The 18,374-nt window shown below is 32.8% G+C and overlaps 1 protein-coding gene across 1 annotated transcript; it reads right to left on the reverse strand.

Moving 5' to 3' along the window:
* Positions 1-14,450: 14,450 nt before the first annotated feature.
* On the reverse strand, positions 14,451-16,354 carry LOC141448636 (uncharacterized). The gene has a single exon (XM_074117105.1). The coding sequence runs from the start codon at positions 16,135-16,137 to the stop codon at positions 14,974-14,976; it is 1,164 nt and encodes a 387-aa protein (XP_073973206.1). The 5' UTR covers positions 16,138-16,354; the 3' UTR covers positions 14,451-14,973.
* Between the last annotated feature and the right edge of the window lie 2,020 nt (positions 16,355-18,374).

Below are 18,374 nucleotides of genomic sequence, written 5' to 3' on the forward strand. Positions count from 1 at the left end.
AGAAATTGGGATACTTAGTCATTAATGACTTAGGATTACCATATTCCCAATTTTTTACTTTAGATTAAATTATGTTTTCACTACTGAATTAAGATTAGTCTAAGTGACTTAGGATAATTCACTTATGATTAAGTTCACTTAGAATTTACGATTAAATTTTGGATGAAGAGCTTACGATTTATTAGGATAATTGAATTAGGATTACATTGAGGAATCATGGGCTGGCTTAGGGTTATTAAGATTAATTTAACAATATTGGGCTTACGATTAAGATAACTCGATAAGGATAATTACATTAGGATTAATATAACTAGATTAATTAAGACTAAAAAATTCATAAGAATAATTATTTTCGGATTAATGACTTAAGATTAGGATTGTGATTTAGGATTAATTCCTTGTGATTAAGACAATGACTTAGGGGATTAATACCTTAGAATTACGGCAATTGGATTAAGATTTTGACTTAGGATTAACATAATGACTTAGGATTAATACCTTACGATAATTGGATTAGGGTTATGACTTTAGGGGAAAACCCTTAGGATTAGATTTTTGACTTAGGATTAGGATCATTGGATTAAAATAAAAAACTTCACGATCATTGGATTAGGATAGTTACATTAGGATTATTACTTTAGGATAATTGACTTATGATTACAATAATTGGATTAGAATAAATAACTTCACGCTTATTGGATTAGGATACATGGCTTAGGATTACGTTCTGACTTAGGATTAGGAAAATTGGACTAGAATCAATAAATAACTTTACAATTATTGGATTAGGATAATTGACTTAAGATTATGATGATTGGATTAAAATAAATAACTTTAAGATCATTGGATTAGTATTAATGACTTAGACTTAGGATAATTGAATTAGGATTAGTGATTAAGCATAATTGAATTTGGTTTAATGACTTAGGATTAGAAGAAGTGCAGTAAGATTAATGACTTAGGATTAGTGACTAAGCATAATTGGATTTGGTTTAATGACTTAGGATTACAAGAAGTGCACTAAGATTAATGACTTAGGAATGAATGCAGTAATTATTTGACGATAATTTGATTAGATTAATGACTTTGGGTTAGGATAATTGGATTAATTAATAATGACTTAGGATTAACTTAAGTTTTTTGTTCCTTAGTATTAGATCTAAGTGACTTAGGTTTATTCGCTATGAATTGAATTTTTTTTATTATTATTAATGACTTAGGATAATTGATTTAAGATTGGCTAATTTTGACTTTGGTCAGGATTGATTGCTTATGATTTAGATAGTTGACTTAGGATTAGGATTACTGACTTAAGGTTTTGGATAAGGTAGATAGGGTTAATGACTTAGGATTGGCAGTAATGACTAGATCATTACTCCTTAACAAAAACTTACAGTTTAAAAAGTTAAGTATAAGGGTTGATTAAACGCCAGAATTAATATGGAATATTTCAGGTTTGCATAACTTAAATAATCTAGATCAACCTCAAATTAATTATTTTTGTAAACACGATTTGCTCTGCATTGTTGAAACTTGGGTATTAGAGGATCGCTTTTGTTTACCATCTTTTCTAAAAGAATATAAATATTGCTATACTAGCGCTGTAAAAGATAAATCTCGTGGTGGAGCAAGTGGTGGCATAATGTTATTTTATAAATCTAATTTAGGTTATACTCTGGAAGTGCTAGATAAATGTGTGTTATGGCTATTTGTTAAAATCAATTTGAATAATAATTCATATGTAATAGGAATTAACTATTGGCCCCCTAGTTGTGATATTATATTTTATACTGAATCACTAACAGAATACATACACAGACCCTATGAAAAATTTCCAATTGACACTAAATATGTTATTGCCGGTGATTTTAACTGTCGCATCGGTGATTTAGATGAAACAGAAGAATCTACCATGGAATCTTTGGGTTTAGCTGTTTGCAACGGTCGGACAAAATCTGACACACCTTCTAAATTTACGTTTATATCATTTTCAGGCAATAGCAGTACGATCGATTTGGTATGGTGTAGTTATAATTTGCTTCATGAAATTGCTAACTTGAAAATTAAAAATTTATCTCCTTTTTATGAACATAATGCGTGTATACTTTCAATCAGGTATAAAGGGCAAGTGCAAAGTATTAAAAACTCAGAAAATTATTGTGTTGAGGATAACTCATTAATTAAAATATTTCATGAAAATTTACAAAATAGTTGCAATATTTATTTTAATAGTGTCGATAGTTATGAGTTATACTGTAATTTCGTTAATACTGTTTGTTCCTCTGGATTACCGATAAAAAATAAAACTGTTGCGGATTGTTCAAATGATAGGAACCGATGGTACAACTTGTCGTGTAAAATTCTTAAAAGAGAAATGCGTGTAGCCTATCGTAAATGGAAAAAATCATGTTTTTCTAATTCACAATTGACAAAGTTAGTTAAAAAACAATATTATGAGGAAATAAAAAATAATTTGGCAGTAGTTGGTAATGGTATAACTTAATAAAGGTATGTTAACTGGTGAACTACTTATTAATGAACCTGCCCAATATACGTATTTTAAAAATAATACGTGGCGCAGTCGAGGGTGAACAATTCAAGTAATAATTATTAATAATTACAATTAAAAACTGTGAAGTGAAGTAATAATAGTGACAGTTAATAATAAAAAAAACAGTGCCAAATAATAAAATTAATAAAATGGACTGTTTTAAACCACCATCACCTTTAGTACTCACTGGTAATGTGGCAGAGAATTGGAGAAGCTTTAAAGCTGAGCTTGAAATATTTATAAAGGCAGCTGATATAACAGAAGATAAAAAAACAGTTGGTAGAAAAGTAGCAGTTCTCTTAAATTTAATAGGAGCTGAAGGTAGGAAGTTATACTATACTACACTTTTCAGTTACCGGAAGAGAAAAGAGACGATTATAATGAAGTGGTTGCTTCTTTTGATAGGTATGTAGAGCCACAGAAAAATTTAATAACTGCAAGTTATTTGTTTAATAAACGAATTCAAGATGAATTTCAATCATTTGATTCATTTGTAATGGATTTAAAAAAGTTAATACAAGATTGTGATTATGGTCAGCTACAAGAAAGAAACTACAAGAATATCAAGAGGAAACTGCCAATGATCCACTATTAAATCGAATATTGAAATATTGTCGTGAAGGTTGGCCCAAATCAGAAAGTAGACTACAACCGGAAATGAAATTATTTTTTAGAGCTAGAGATAATCTTCTAGAAAATGAGGGGTTACTGTATTTGAATTCGAAATGAGTAATACCTCTAAAACTGAGAAAAGACGTACTTAAAAAATTACATGCAGGACACTTAGGTATCACCAAAACTAAAAAAGTCGCTAGAAATTGTGTATATTGGCCAAACATAACTAAAGATATACAGAATTATGTGTTATCGTGTGAAACATGTGCTAAGTATCAAAATAATAATAGGCATGAGCCATTAATTCCGCATGAAATACCTGATATTCCGTTTGTGAAAATAGGCATAGATATATTAGAATTTTCAAAAAAGTACTATTTGGTCATCTTTGACTACTACTCAAAATGGCTAGAGTTAAAATCAATAAATAATAAAACTGCCACTGAAACAATAAATGTTTTAAAAGAAGTATTTAGTTCGTTTGGGATTCCGAGATATGTAGTAGCAGACAATAATCCGTTCAATTCTGTTGAGTATAGAAAATTTGCCAAGCAGTGGGGTATAGAATTCATTTTAACGAGTCCGACCTATCCACAATCTAACGGTATGGCGGAAAGAGCAGTACAGACATGGAAAAATATGTTAAAAAAATGTACAGAAGATGTAACTGATCTTGAGTTATCTCTGTTACATTAGTCCAGTATTAGGAAGTCCGTGGTCTCCTGCTCAGTTATTACAAAGCAGAGAGTTAAGAGTAAACTTGCCAACTACAGAAGAAAGGTTGCGTCCCAAAGTAGTTAGTGGGTTTAAAAAGTATTTAACAAATAAACAAAACAATATGAAAAAATATTATGACAGACGCACCCGGAAAAGAAGTGATTTTAAACTTAATGAAAATGTGTTTTATAGGAAAGGTAAAATTTGGGAGAAAGGAAAGATAGTAGCTAAGTATGACAATAGATCTTATGGGGTTAGCACAGAAAATGAAAGTTTAGTCAGGAGAAATTCTTATCACTTAATAACTTTAAAATAGAAACTCCGCAATCTAATAAGAAGTTAAATGGTACCCTGAGACCGTTCACAACCAAATATGGTCGTAAAACATTTGTACCAGTAAAATATCAAGAATAATTGAAATATCTTATATAAGAAAAATGAAATATTGTTAGTTCAATACAAGTAAAATCTCGTAGTAGAGTAGACTAATTAAGTGATACAGTTTATTTTCAGTTTAGTCAGTTCAGTTAAGTTGTGGTAGATTATTAGAGTATAGTAGATATACTAAGTGTTCCAGCGTATTTTTAGTTTATGATTTAAAAAAAAAAAAAAGAAAAAAAAAAGGAAGATGTTGTATATGTACAAAGGTAGTAGTAAGAGAAGTAGTGGGGATCACTACTAGACATGTAAGTCAGTTAATAAAGGTATGTTAACTGGTGAACTACTTATTAATGAACCTGCCCAATATACGTATTTTAAAAATAATACAGTATCTGTTCTGTTATTTAAAAAAGGAGATGCTCATGACCCGAACTGTTATCGCAGTATTGGACTTTTGAACACAATAACGAAATTATTCACTTCAATACTACGTACAAGACTAGTGACTTGGGTAGAGCTAAACGGTATTATACAATCTGGATTCAGACATGGGCGCTCCTGTGTGGATAATTTGTTTGTTTTGTCTTCAGTGGCAAGCATTCAATCTGAAATTAAAAAAAGTATCTATTTGGTATTTTTATTGATTTTAGAAAAGCGTTCGATTCAGTCGATCATAATAAACTATGGGCTAAATTAGATTCTCTTGGAGTGAGTGGTAAATTTATTAGATTATTTAGTAAATTATACAAAAATGCCTTTATTGTTTATTCTCTTTATTGCGGATTTTGAGGATTTTCTTAGAGAAAAAGGTGTCTCAGGAATTTCGATCACGAGGTCTGTTGATATTTTAACTCTAATGTTTGCTGATGACTTGGTGTTATTCGCTGATTCATGGTCTGATGCTAAAAAAAAATTGCAAATTGTTTCTGAATATTGCCATATAAATTCTTTACAAGTGAATGCAGATATATCTAAAGTAATGGTTTTTCGGAGAAGTTTTAAAGTGAAAAAAGTGAAACCTCTTTCACTCAATCAAATAAATTTGGAATATGTAAATCAATATCATTATCAGTGTCACTCCAATGGTTGTTAACATATTTAACAGAATTTTTAATTATGTTGGTAAATTAATGGAAATGTCTGACGATAGGTTACCTAAAGTGTTGTTCAATAAACTTAAAGAAATAAATGGATTGTCTTATAATAAAATAGAACATAGAACAGGTACAGTCAGGTAGATCTGTTTCTAAATACGTATTAGATGGTTCGGTCGTATGCGTATGCACTATGTGTAACAAATTGGAATTTGAAACTCTACAGCACTTTCTATTCTCATGTCCTGTTTGTTTATAATAACATAAGAAAGCAATTCATTGACAAGTATTATGATAATCAAAATTATAGCATTCTTAAAATAAGTTCATTAAATAAATTGAATGATTTGTTTTATTATGTAATTAACTGACGTATGGATGCCAAAGTTGGTCGACCACAAAGCAGTAGAGAAGAGAATAGAAATTTGACAAGAATGGTTACAGAGTTCTTACGTTTAGAAGGCAAAAGATGGTGAGGTGAGACGAAGTGAAAAAAGAAGAGGGAGTCAGTCAACTGGATGAGTAAAGCTCGCCTACATATTTCCAGCAGAATGGTTCAATCAACAATGATTTATATCAGTGTAGTTTCATATGTAAATAAAGGCGTATTATTATTGTAGGAACTGCAGATTTGTGGATTAGAAATTAGAATGAACATGTAGAATTAGGGATTCAATTCGAGAGAAAGAGAGAGAGAATTGATTGGATGAAAAGAAGTAAGAATCAAAATTATACTCTAAAATAATCGTATTTAAAGAAAACTACACCTTTTCATAACAAGCATATCGACAAAAACTTAGTTACATTTAACAAATCATTCTTCATTATTTTTATTTCATGTGGGGGCTTCGCCCCCACACCCCCTTTCATTTCTTTGTGGGGGCTTCGCCCCCACACCCCCATGTTCGTTAAAGTACAAAGCACCAAGTGTCTAAGTGTCATAATGTATACTGTTGGTAACTGTTAAATAGCGTAAAAGAGAAATAATAAAGAAGAAAAGCTAAAACAAGTGTACATTGACAAATACAAAGCAACATTCCTCCAAAAAAATACAGTTAAACGGAATTTCTGAAGAGGTTGCCAGCTACAGATCCTGTAGCACTAGTGCAAATAGTTAATGTAATGAATTGCTCTCATTTCTCTTCTTCATTTCACTGTAATAAAAATAAATAGTGAATGTAATAATAATAGAAAATTTAAGTGGAACTATAACAATCTAGAAATACTGTACTGAAATCAAAATGTATTGAATATTCAGTAAATGGTGAGATGTTAACATGTAAAGTGTAGTGCCAATAAACTCCGCTAGAATGCATTTGCATGTTCGATTGCTAGTAAAAGGAATGTAATTATTAATTTTTCCCTTTTTTCCTTATTCAAGTCAATCAATTATTGTATAAAAAATATTAGCAAGTCGCAATTACCAATTGAAATAAGGAAAACGTAAAACAGTTAAATTGATCAAGTAATACTATTGAATTAGCACAAAAATCAATCAAAGCAATAATTTTAAAGAGAAATAAAACATGCAAAAAGTATTAAAATGTATAAAATGAATAAAATGCAACTTTAAAAAAGCCTCAATATGAATCAAAGTCGAGTTCTGCAATGATTTCAAATATTGAAATTTAAACTACTCAAAAGCATAATCGACACTAATAATAAAACTGTTCTTATTATAAGGAAGAAAAAAGAAATAAGTATGAAAATAAATAATTAAATATAAAACTTGTTTAAAGAGTATACATCTTAATTTGTATGGAAATACATACAATTAACAATTAACAAAAGTACAATTGTTGAAATGAGTGCTTTTCTAAATTATAATTTATTATTGAGAAATGAAAGAAGTAATAGAAATACATTAATGACCTTAATTTAAAATAAAAATCTATTCCAATGAATCTCCATTCACATCTCACAATTGCAACAGTGCAGTACCAGCAAAATCCGATAGAAAGCATGACCTGGCCCTATGCCCGTATATTTACAAGTGAAGTTATAATTGATCATTTTTACTTTTTCTTTCAATTATTAATACTTTTTTTTAAAATAAAGAATAATAATGCAACAAATAATAAATAATAATAACTTTGGTAAATCAAAATCAAGTAAAAAGTGAAATAGTTGAATAATTTTTACCATTGAAAACAACACTTACATTCATTATCAGTGGATGGTATTAAGTTAAAAAGAATGAATAGACATAAAAATGAACAATTAAAAAGTATAAAATCCATAAAATACAATAATTAAATACGTTTGATTCTCGTATGATCCGGTGTAAGAATGGCTTACTTAACAACGCCAGCTATGTGGGCAGGAGGTGGGGTTTCCCTTAGCTGTTCATGTAAACTTTTTCGTATTCACAGCAAAAATGAAATAAATAGAAAATTTCAAAAATGAGATGTACAAGTTTAAGAAAATACATTTCATCATAAAAATGTTCTACTTAAGCAAAATGATACAAATTATAACAATTACTATTAAATTCTCTTAATTTATAAAACTTAAATAATATTCCAAAAATGCATCATAACGAGTCTTTAATTGATGTAGCAAGCTAGTAAAAAATGAATAATTACATCAAAAGTACTAAAAAATTTCATTTGAAAGTATTATTTTTATTATGCAATTAATCAATTTCTTTAAGAATTTAGCCATAATATTCGCCATTACCATTAATAACAGTCAAATATTTAGCTTGAAAATAAGGAATAAATAAAAGGATAAATAAATAAGAAGAAAAGGTTAGGTTACATGTGAAGGTAAATAAAATCGAAGATACATATCGATATTCTGGAAACTAGCCGAGTAGCCCTACTCACACAGACACACATAGCTTGAGCTTAAGCTCTTTGTGGAAAGTAAACAAGGGTAATACAATCGGAAGTGTATGGTTAACTAGTTTGGAAACTCCTAGGGGGAAATGACGTAATCACAAGTTACTAGTTTGGCGCGTTTCTCCACATATTCAAACACTTGTTGAACCTTTACTTGTTTAATAATGTATTAAAATGGTAGAAAAGCTAGTGTATTGATAATAGAAACACATTAAGCTTGAATATAATAATAAATAACAACATTTATTACTTGCAATAAGAACTAATTATTTAACAAAAAGGAGTAATATCACTTTTTGTAGATCTAAGTCTTTTAAATAGTATCATATAGATTGGTAGTTGATTCATTATTGATTCATAATCTTCATCTTTACTGAGTATCATAATTACTAATTTCACGTAAATAGCAAAAAAAAAAAAAAGAAATATTTCAATGGTTATGTCGTCTAAAATCATTAAAGACATGAAAATTGATATTTCAAATAATGTGAAACTATTAAAATCCAGAAATAACACCGTAATAATTAAAATCAACTCACTTGGTAAGACGCCAATTTTCTCCCGCGCTATTAAATGAAAGTGGAAATTTAGCGCGCTTCCTTTCTCTGGTAAGTGTGCTAAAAGAGACGCCTGTGTTGATTCTACACTATCACTGCCCAACACCAACAAAACGAGGCCCTGAAAAGGCCACTTGTTCATTAAACTAGGCAAGCTTGAAACACTGTACGCGGTAAATGAAGCAGCAAGTAGCGCACATAATAAATGAAAACTTCAAATTAGACAGATTTTCCAATGTATATTATAAAACAGCCGGACCATAACGTAGACACACTTTCTATTGGCTGAGTTCGTAACTCATAGTTTGTCAATTATGCAAATATTGAAATAAATAAATTTATGGCTTAAAATATTGTCAAATGTTGTTACAATGTGAAATAGTAAAGAGAAAAAACATTTATTACAATAGGAATAAGAAATTATTGAATAATAATTAATTTTGCAATGTGTATTAAAAAACAGCCGGACCATAACGTAGACAAACTTTCTATTGGCTGAGTTCGTAACTCATAGCTTTTCAACTTTGCAAATATTGAAATAAGTAAATTTATGGCTTGAAATATTGTCAAATGTTGTTACAATGTGAAATAGTAAAAAGAAAAAACATTTATTACAAAAGGAGTAAGAAATTATTGAATAATAATTAAAATATGGAATTTTCAATAAATAGAAATTGCAGTTGTGGCCGCTGGAGTCGTCTGCGTCAAGGGGGGGTACTTTACTGCAGTTCAAGTATTGTACGAACGTAGCCAATAGGAATTGAGATAGAGCCCTATATAAGACGGCCAGTTGAGCGCTCTGGTCAGTCACTCAAGAATTTTGAAACCATCAACATCTCAAGGAGAATAGCTGCCAACGTGGGACTTTACAGCTTAGCCAGCAGTATCAAGTGAGAAGAGGCTAGCTGGCCATTGTTCGCCTGGATGAAGGCGCAGCGTGGGACTATAAAATTCGCCTGGACGAAGGCGCAACGTGGGACTATAAAATTCGCCTGGATGAAGGCGCAGCGTGGGACTAAAAAATCCGCCTGGACGAAGGCGCAGCGTGGGACTAAAAAATCCGCCTGGACGAAGGCGCAGCGTGGGACTAAAAAATCCGCCTGGACGAAGGCGCAGCGTGGGACTAAAAAATCCGCCTGGACGAAGGCGCAGCGTGGGAATACCATCTCATCTGTAACACCCCAGTACTAGTTACTGGTGATATTTTTGAAATGTTCGCTGGGGGTCTTCGGACTCGGCGAACCCCACTCACAAAGCTGTGGTGACACAGCACGCCTTCGAGTTAGGGGCTAGCCCACTTGTGTGGTTTTGCATCAGGGCTTCTGTCTGTTTTATACAGATATGTTGCTTGTTGCTGATCAAGACAAGTGGGAATAGCAGAGAGCAGTTCCCTGCTGGCCTGTAAACACGTCTCCCGTTCTTTATGAACTGAGACTTGTGTTGTTTGGTGTGGCACAGTTTCTAGAGGCTGTGGCAGACCAAATCAACTACAGGCAGTTTGGAACTTAGCCTCAGAGGTGGGGTAAACTCCCCGCTGGCCATTGGCACACTTGTCTTCGGGCCCAAGACTCGTGTGCCTAAGTGGTGAGGAGTTCAGGCTAGCTAATGTGCTAGTAACATTAGCTGCCCTGGACCGTTGATCCACAGCCACTTGGAGTTTTCCCATCTGTAGTTATTTTTTCCCTTGCCCGCGCAGCAGGATGCGCCTTTACAGGGCGCGTTGCGCACATTTTTTTATTAATTTATATGATAAATCTTGGCCGGCGGCAAAGCCGCCGGCCAAGAAAAATTTTTTTTGCTTGTTATTGAAACAGAAGTTTCCCGCGCTTTTTGAAATTATTTCCTTTTGGCGCCTTTTTTTTAAAACAACCCAACTTAAAGAAATTTTTCATTTGTACTAAGTGCGACTCTGAGTTGATAATTTTTTCCCGCGCTTTTTCAAATTCAACTTTTTTTCGCGGTCTCTATTTACAATCTTTTCGCTAAGTGCGACGCTAAGTTGGCAAATTTGATGTGAAGGACAGTAAGTTCGACTCTGACTTCACTTTACTAGGATGATTTGATCACCCCACCACTTCGCAGCAAGGATTCTTGGCCCTGAAAAGGACCCTTTGTTGTCCTAGCTGCTTATCTGCTGGTTAACGTAGCTACTTGCTAGGCTGACAATATCTCCTCTTCAGCCTCTCAGCTTGCTTCTTCTTCTTCGAGTCTGCTAGCTAGCAGTGCATCCTGTTTCTATCTGCTTCCAAGCCTTGCCTCTTCTCACTTCATACTGCTAGCTAAAGGTGTTCCTCCTTTTTTTTTCCTTCTTCTTCCTGTGATGTTACTCCTTGAATGAATGAGCTGCTCCGCACAGTACACCGTCTTATATAGTGGGGATTCGCGCATGCGCACTGCGCAACCCCCACTCCATTCATCCCCACTCTCATTCCCTCCACCAACTCACACTTGTCTCCCTTAATACTCAACTCCTACCCACCCCACGCATAACACAACAGCCCAACCAATTAGTCATCGCGATTGGAGTCGTTGGATTTGAATCAGTTCCAGGGTTCGAATCCATTCCAACAACTCGTTCACTAATTCCAGTTTGAGCTGAGCCTATGTTTTTTTAACCCTTTCCGGACCGAATTATTATACAGAGAGAGAGAGAGAGAGAGAGAAAAAACTTTTTTCACTGCAATAAATAATGCTTAAAATGAACAAATCAAATATTTTTTTCCATTTTGAATGTTTTGAACATTTTTTGGAAAATGATTCCATATGGCATCATTAGGCACCAGTTAGCAAGAATGAAAATAATTAAAAGTTTTAATTTAAAACTTTATTTATTCCATCTAGGAATGGTTGAATTTTGTACAATTTATTGTAATTAGGGTGATTTGGATCAGAGATAAAGTTTGTATTGTCATTCACATGGAAAAATGTGCGAAGTTTGTCAAAACGATTTCTGCTCATTGCATCCGCAAGGATACCTGGTATCTCTGGCCCAATACATTCTATAGCTTAGCATTTTTAAAATTCCGCTCATGATGTTTATACCCAAAATTTTTTTTATTTCATTAATTGTGGTGCCAATAGATTGGGCAGTCTTTTGAGCAGAATATAAATTAGATTGCTCCACAAAAATTTTTAAAATTTCATTCGAACAAAAGAGTTGAAAATAATTTATGGGCTTGTCACATCCATAAGTGATATTGTGTTTTTTATTGAAAGAAAAATTAGTACAATTCAAGTGAAAATCATCCCTAACTGGTACCCAACTAATATTGTTCCCGCGTAATAATTTTGGAGGTTTCTTTTTTGCTTCAGGGGTTGGTAAAACAGGATCCTGCAAATTATTGGAAGGGTTTCCTGAAATATTTTCCGAACTAGCTGATCTTTCATCCTCAGTAAAAAAACTCATCTTCATTTGGTAAAGTGGTATAATTAGAGTCTGTTTTTGGGGGTAAATTCGCGTTGGCATCAACTTCCCCAATTTGTTCATCTTCAGAATCTGAAGATTCTAAGTCAACATCTGACCAATTACCGTCTAATATAATCTTTATAGCTTCTTCGGGTGTATACATGCGCTCCATGTTAAAAAAAACAGGTCAGAATATACCCTATGTAATAAAAAAAATAGAATGGTTAATAGTCAATTTTTGCTCAAAGAGTCCATATGGACTCATTTTTAAAATTTCGATTATACAAATAATATAAGTTAAATAAATTGAAACATACCTAATTCAAGATAAATAACACTTAGTTTCTACAAAAACAAATAATTAAGAAACAAAAAAGCTTTAAAAAATGCAAAAAAAAATTCACAAATACAACTGTAATGAAGACGATTTTCTGGTGGTTGACAATGAAATAAAAACATATTATATTTTCGCGGGCAAGAATTATGTAAAAATTACGACTTGTGCTGCCCCAACAGGCATGGAAGAAAACTAAAATGATGCCAATTGTATTATTTGGTCAAAATTAAGCAAGAAATAATACATTTTAAACTAGTGATGCCATATGGCATCATCGAGCTGGAAAGGGTTAAAAGAACTAAACCCCAAAATCAAAGAACAATATTTTTAGCTGTTAATAAAGTGCGACACTGACTTGACAAATTTGGACAAGTATTGCAAGTACGAAATCCATCGTTGAATTTCGATTCGTTCAATGGATTCTTTGAGAAAATAAATAAGAGTTTAAAGAAGAATGTCTAAAAAAAGCTTTCCATTCAACCTTTCACTCTCTGTACAAACAACTTAAATTATGTTTGGATAACCATTATAAATCTGATGACAATAATTTTTATCTAATGAGTAATATTTTTAAAGCAAGAGGGCAGCTTCTTAAATTAAATTACAACAAAACGCGTACAGAGGCACAGCATTACTCTTCCATGTGTAATTTGGGGGCTGTGGAGAATCTTTATCACTGTTGGATCCTCGCAAGGAGGTGCGGCCCCCTTGTGGGAAATTTAGCTTGATGCAGTGCAAGGTTGCCTGCATTGGAGGAGAGAGGGACTGCGTACGTGACCAAGTGCAGGTGGTTGTGCTTCACTTGACCAAGGAATTCGTTTTTCACGCTGTGGGCTTCAGCAACGGAATATACCGTCGGCGTTCTTCCGGTTATGTGAAAAACCTCGTGTTTGTGATCCGGTCACTAAGATAGTTTTTTGTGTTCATTCGATGTTTAATTTCATATTTGGTCATGACCATAGTAATAAGCATGTAATGCCAGTTCATGTAAGTCCTCAACATTTATAATACGTTAATTTCCCTTTTATTGTCTGTCTTCAAATTATAGTTTACTCCTTTTGCTCTCCCAAACATCGTCAGGGTCTTGGAAGGACCAATTAGTCCTTCCGAATCTTCTCCAATCACTTTATAGCGGTTTGCCCAATTATCAGGGAATTTAGAGTCAGATGTTTTGGCAAAGTAGAATTAAGCATGGCACAACTAATAGATCAATTAAATGCAAATGATTGGCTATTCTTAAATAAATTTATTCCTTCAGCTGGTAATTATAGAAAAATGTTAATCCAACAATTCAATTACTAATTGGGTATGTGTATGTAAAAAAGAGTATTTTTATTTTAATTCTCTTTCTTCACTATTTTTCTTCAAACAGAATTTATAATTTCTATTCATTTTACATTTTATTTTTTATTATGTATTTTGTGAAAGTCAATAGATTGTATGACTTATAATTAGTGCAACTCTGCAGATGGACTATTTATGTCCATGCACTTTGTCTCTTTAAGGGTTATTTTTTTTCATTATGTAAATTTTATAATTTAAAGATTAATTGAGATTATATTATATGGAATTTTCTATTATATTTATAAAAGTTATGTACTTATTCTTTATATTTATAATTTATACAGTTTTACTTTATTTCTTTTGTTGGGTCAAATTTCACTGTTATATACAATTGTATTTAAACAGTTATCAATAAATAAATAATTTAAAGATTAATAAACAATTTATTATTATTATTATTAATTCCAGTCTGTCAACACATCAAGTAGTTACCTAATTTCCAATTCATCTCATAAATATCAAATTAACAACCTAACCAAATATTAACAAAAATAGGCCAGTCAAATATAAAAATTAAACAAACTCCAGTTTTGTCCTTATTGTAACTTGATTTGCAAATGGCTAGCAAATTATTCCCATAAAATAAAATTCAAACAAAATCATAATTACTCATAAACAAAGAAATTTTTATTTACTATCAACCTTTTAAAACATCTTATTACATTTTACATTTATCAGTCGTTACAATCGAATTCTGTTTACAAACAAAAACATAAAATAAAACTACACTTTTAACTTAAACATATAAAGAATAACTAAAAATCCTTCTTTAACAAATAAAATACTTAATATAAAAAACAAAAAAATTAAATAAAAGTAATACATTTTCCAATAACCATATTTATTTATTTACTAGCTGACCCGGCAAACGTTGTTTTGCCATGTATGTTATTTCTAGGAAACATTTTTATAGTTAAATAAAAATAATTATCTACTATAAGTGTGCGGGGAAGTATTTATAATCGAATGCATTATAAAGAATAAAAGTATGTTTTATTTAGGTTAATAAATAAATCTTTATTAGAGTAACGAATATATTTTAAACAACAGTCTTTGATAGCTATCTAAACATCAAAAATAAATATTTATATTTTTACTATCAATTATGGCAGTTGAAAAAAAAAAAAATTAATCTCTTAGCGCAATAGAGTGTACAATATTTTTGGTTAGTCCGTCTTTAGCCAACACAAACAAACTGGATGGTTTTCCCACGCGAGAACATCGCACATATAGTTGTCCGTGGGAGAAGCACGGTGTTTCCAAATCTAAGCCACATACAGACAATGTTTGTCCTTGTGACTTATTGATTGTCATAGCGAATGCCAATCTAATTGTGAATTGAGTGCGTTTGAATTCAATTGGCACATCTGTAGGAATCATAGGGATTCGTGGCAGCAACACATTTTCGCATTGAAACTTGCCATTCAAGATGATGGCTTCAATAACGTTTTTCATTAATTTTTTAATGACTAATCGTGTGCCATTACATAGCCGTGGTGGCTTTAAGTTTCCAAGTCGAATAATCGGAGATCCAACCTTCAATTGTAAATGATGTGGTGGCATGCCTGGCAAATCCAATGAATTTAAGAACTCAATTGGATAATTCACAGTCTCGTTGGTATCGCAAACTGCATCGATAGATTTATATGACACCAAGTCCCCAGGCAACAGCTGTTGTATCTTTAAATTAGCTGCCAAGATCGCTCTTTCTGCCAGCCACTTATGATTTGCATATTGTGTGTGTACGTCGGGAAATATGTGATCGATGAGACTATTTTGCGAGTCGATGATTGTGCAGAAGTCCGTCTGTAATTTTATGCATCCAGTATTTTCATGTACAGCAACTTTCCCATCGCCAATATCTAACAGTGGTTTAGAGAAAGTTTCGGCGGATGGATCCTGAAGCATTTCAACGCGCATGTTCACCGTCAGTTGTACTTTTTCAACATTACGCCATAGTCGCGATGATTTTAAGCACGCGTTGATTTCATCAGCGTAGGTTGAACGCGGAATAACGGCAAGTGTTTGTCTGAAATCACCTGAAAGGAGTAACAAAGTGCCGCCAAATAGTTTATCGTTGTTTTTTATATCCTTTAATGTCCTATCCAATGCCTCAAGCGAATGTTTGTGTGCCATAGTGCATTCATCCCAGATAATAATTTTACATTGTTTCAGCACTGTGGCCATAGACGATTGTTTTTTTATGTTGCACACTGCATCTGGATTATTTTTAATGTTTAACGGCAGCTTAAATGCTGAATGTAAATGCTGAATGAGCTGTTCTGCCTCCATCTAATAAAGTTGCTGCAATGCCAGAAGATGCAACGGCCAATGCGATGCCATTTTTTGATCGTATCTCGGCAAGAAGTAGCGAAATAAGAAATGTTTTGCCAGTCCCACCTGGTGCATCTAAAAAAAAGAATCCTCCTTGTCCTGCCGAAACTGCCAGCATGATACGGTCGTAGATAATTTTTTCTTCATCATTAAGTAGTGGAACATTGCGGCTAACAATGCTCGCCATTTGTACAGTATCGTACTGTAGTTCACGATTCATATCTGTCTTGAGTAAATCAGATGCACTTCGATTCGGTGAGCCCATACCGAAATGACTGATTGGTAAATTCGCAATAGCAATGCAAAGATCCTCGATAGCAATCAATGCTTCATTCTACATTGCTTCACTGAATGATATTGTTAGATCGTTGCACCTTGTACGATGTCGATACAATATATCATCAGTCATTGAATCTTTGTGATTATCCCACAACATTTGTGCTCGGGCCGGTCAGTACTATAGCAAATAGTAGACGAATTTGTGTTCCTGTGCAGTTTAATGCTGCTTCAGCAAGCATGCTGTCCCAATGATTGTCGTCTTCTAGCAAGCCTAGAGCAAGGCATGCATCTTTATACGTAGGATACTGTTGTCCATCTACCTTCCGTATATCTTGAAATGACAATGGTCCGGTGACATTAACCAACAATAGTCGCAGATAAAAGCACTCAGTCTGCCTTGGATTGACGGTATATACACGACCCAAACTATTTGATTTGAATAAACCGGGGCACGCATCAACTGGTATCCCTTGCTTGCGGGGTATCCATTTTTTCCATTGAGCCCATGTAAAATACCGCGGAACTTCAGAATAGAGCAGTGTTTGTGCAAAGGCACCAAAAGCATCCGCACGATTGCACAATTCAAAAAATTCGGTGAGCGTAGTTTTCGGTGGATTTATAGCATGATCAAGCGCTGTATCGTTCCTGAAATATACGCGCTGGCCGTTTTCAAGATGGACAGCTAAATGGATAACTGCTGGATCCCGTTCATGAATTGGGAAACCGAAAATACGCCAGAAGCTTCATTGGAACTGATATACCGGCCAATTTGGTAATTCGTGATTTCATCATTTTCATTCAACGGAGGAGAATGAACATTATTATTTTCAATCCGAAATACAGCCATATCACTTCCTTTATTCACATACTTGCAAATATATTTGATACTCTTCACCGAACTGCATGACTCAACATTTATATGAGCATTAAAGGTTTTGCTCAGCAGAGGAGAATATGGTACCACCCAACGATTGTCAATGTCGATGTCTGCGTTGTTGGTAGTTTTAATGAAAGATTGTCCGCCATTTTCCAGATTTTTTATTGTAAGTCATCACAAAAAAAAAAAAATTTTACTAAAAAAAATTAAAGTTTACAAATAAAATATAAGGGTTGATCGTAGAGGGGTAAAAATTTAGGGTTGTATGTATTTTTGTATGATGTGTCATAAAATAATAAAAACAAAAAATTTTGCCTAAAAAATAAAAAAAAAAAATTTAGGGGTGGACTACCCTTAACATTTAGGGGGATGAAAAATAGATGTTGGCCGATTCTCCACCCTGGCCGACAATCACGCTAAGGATCACAAAAATCGATCGAGCCGTTTCGGAGGAGTTCAAGTTCGAACACCGTGACACGAGAATTTTATATATTAGATTTATTTTTTTAAATTATATTTTTAATAACAAAAAAACGCACAACTACTAATAATGAATACACTACTAAAATATAAAAAAATATAAGGTTAACAAATTGAAAATAATAATAGAAATTCTCTTAATTTTAGCCAAAAATTCATGTATTTCTACAACAGGAAAAGGCTTTCTTTCTTCTCATTCCTAACTACTCTCCATCAAAAGCTTCCCTATAAAAATATCCCTGCCATCTTCCACCTCTTTCTTGCACAGCTTACAAACATTTTCACCACTAATTTTAAAACTTACATTGTCTATAGTAAATTTTCAAAAATGTTTCCCATTTAATCTTAGCTCAGCAAATAGGCCTTTATATTTTACAGCAATACCCAACAGGAGATAAGGTTGCCAAAATATTTCTTTACCAATTATTCCATGCAAATCAAATCTTTACTATAATTACAATTTCTTGCTCTGGCAACATCTTCATTAAATAAATAAGCCCTATATCTATCAACGATACAGTCTAAATCAGATTTACTCAAATTATTTCGCCACACAAAG

This window comes from Rhodnius prolixus, unplaced genomic scaffold (genome assembly GCF_049639745.1).
Source record: "Rhodnius prolixus isolate KJV_2025 unplaced genomic scaffold, Rpr scaffold_2, whole genome shotgun sequence".
NCBI classification, from domain to species: Eukaryota; Metazoa; Arthropoda; class Insecta; order Hemiptera; family Reduviidae; genus Rhodnius; species Rhodnius prolixus.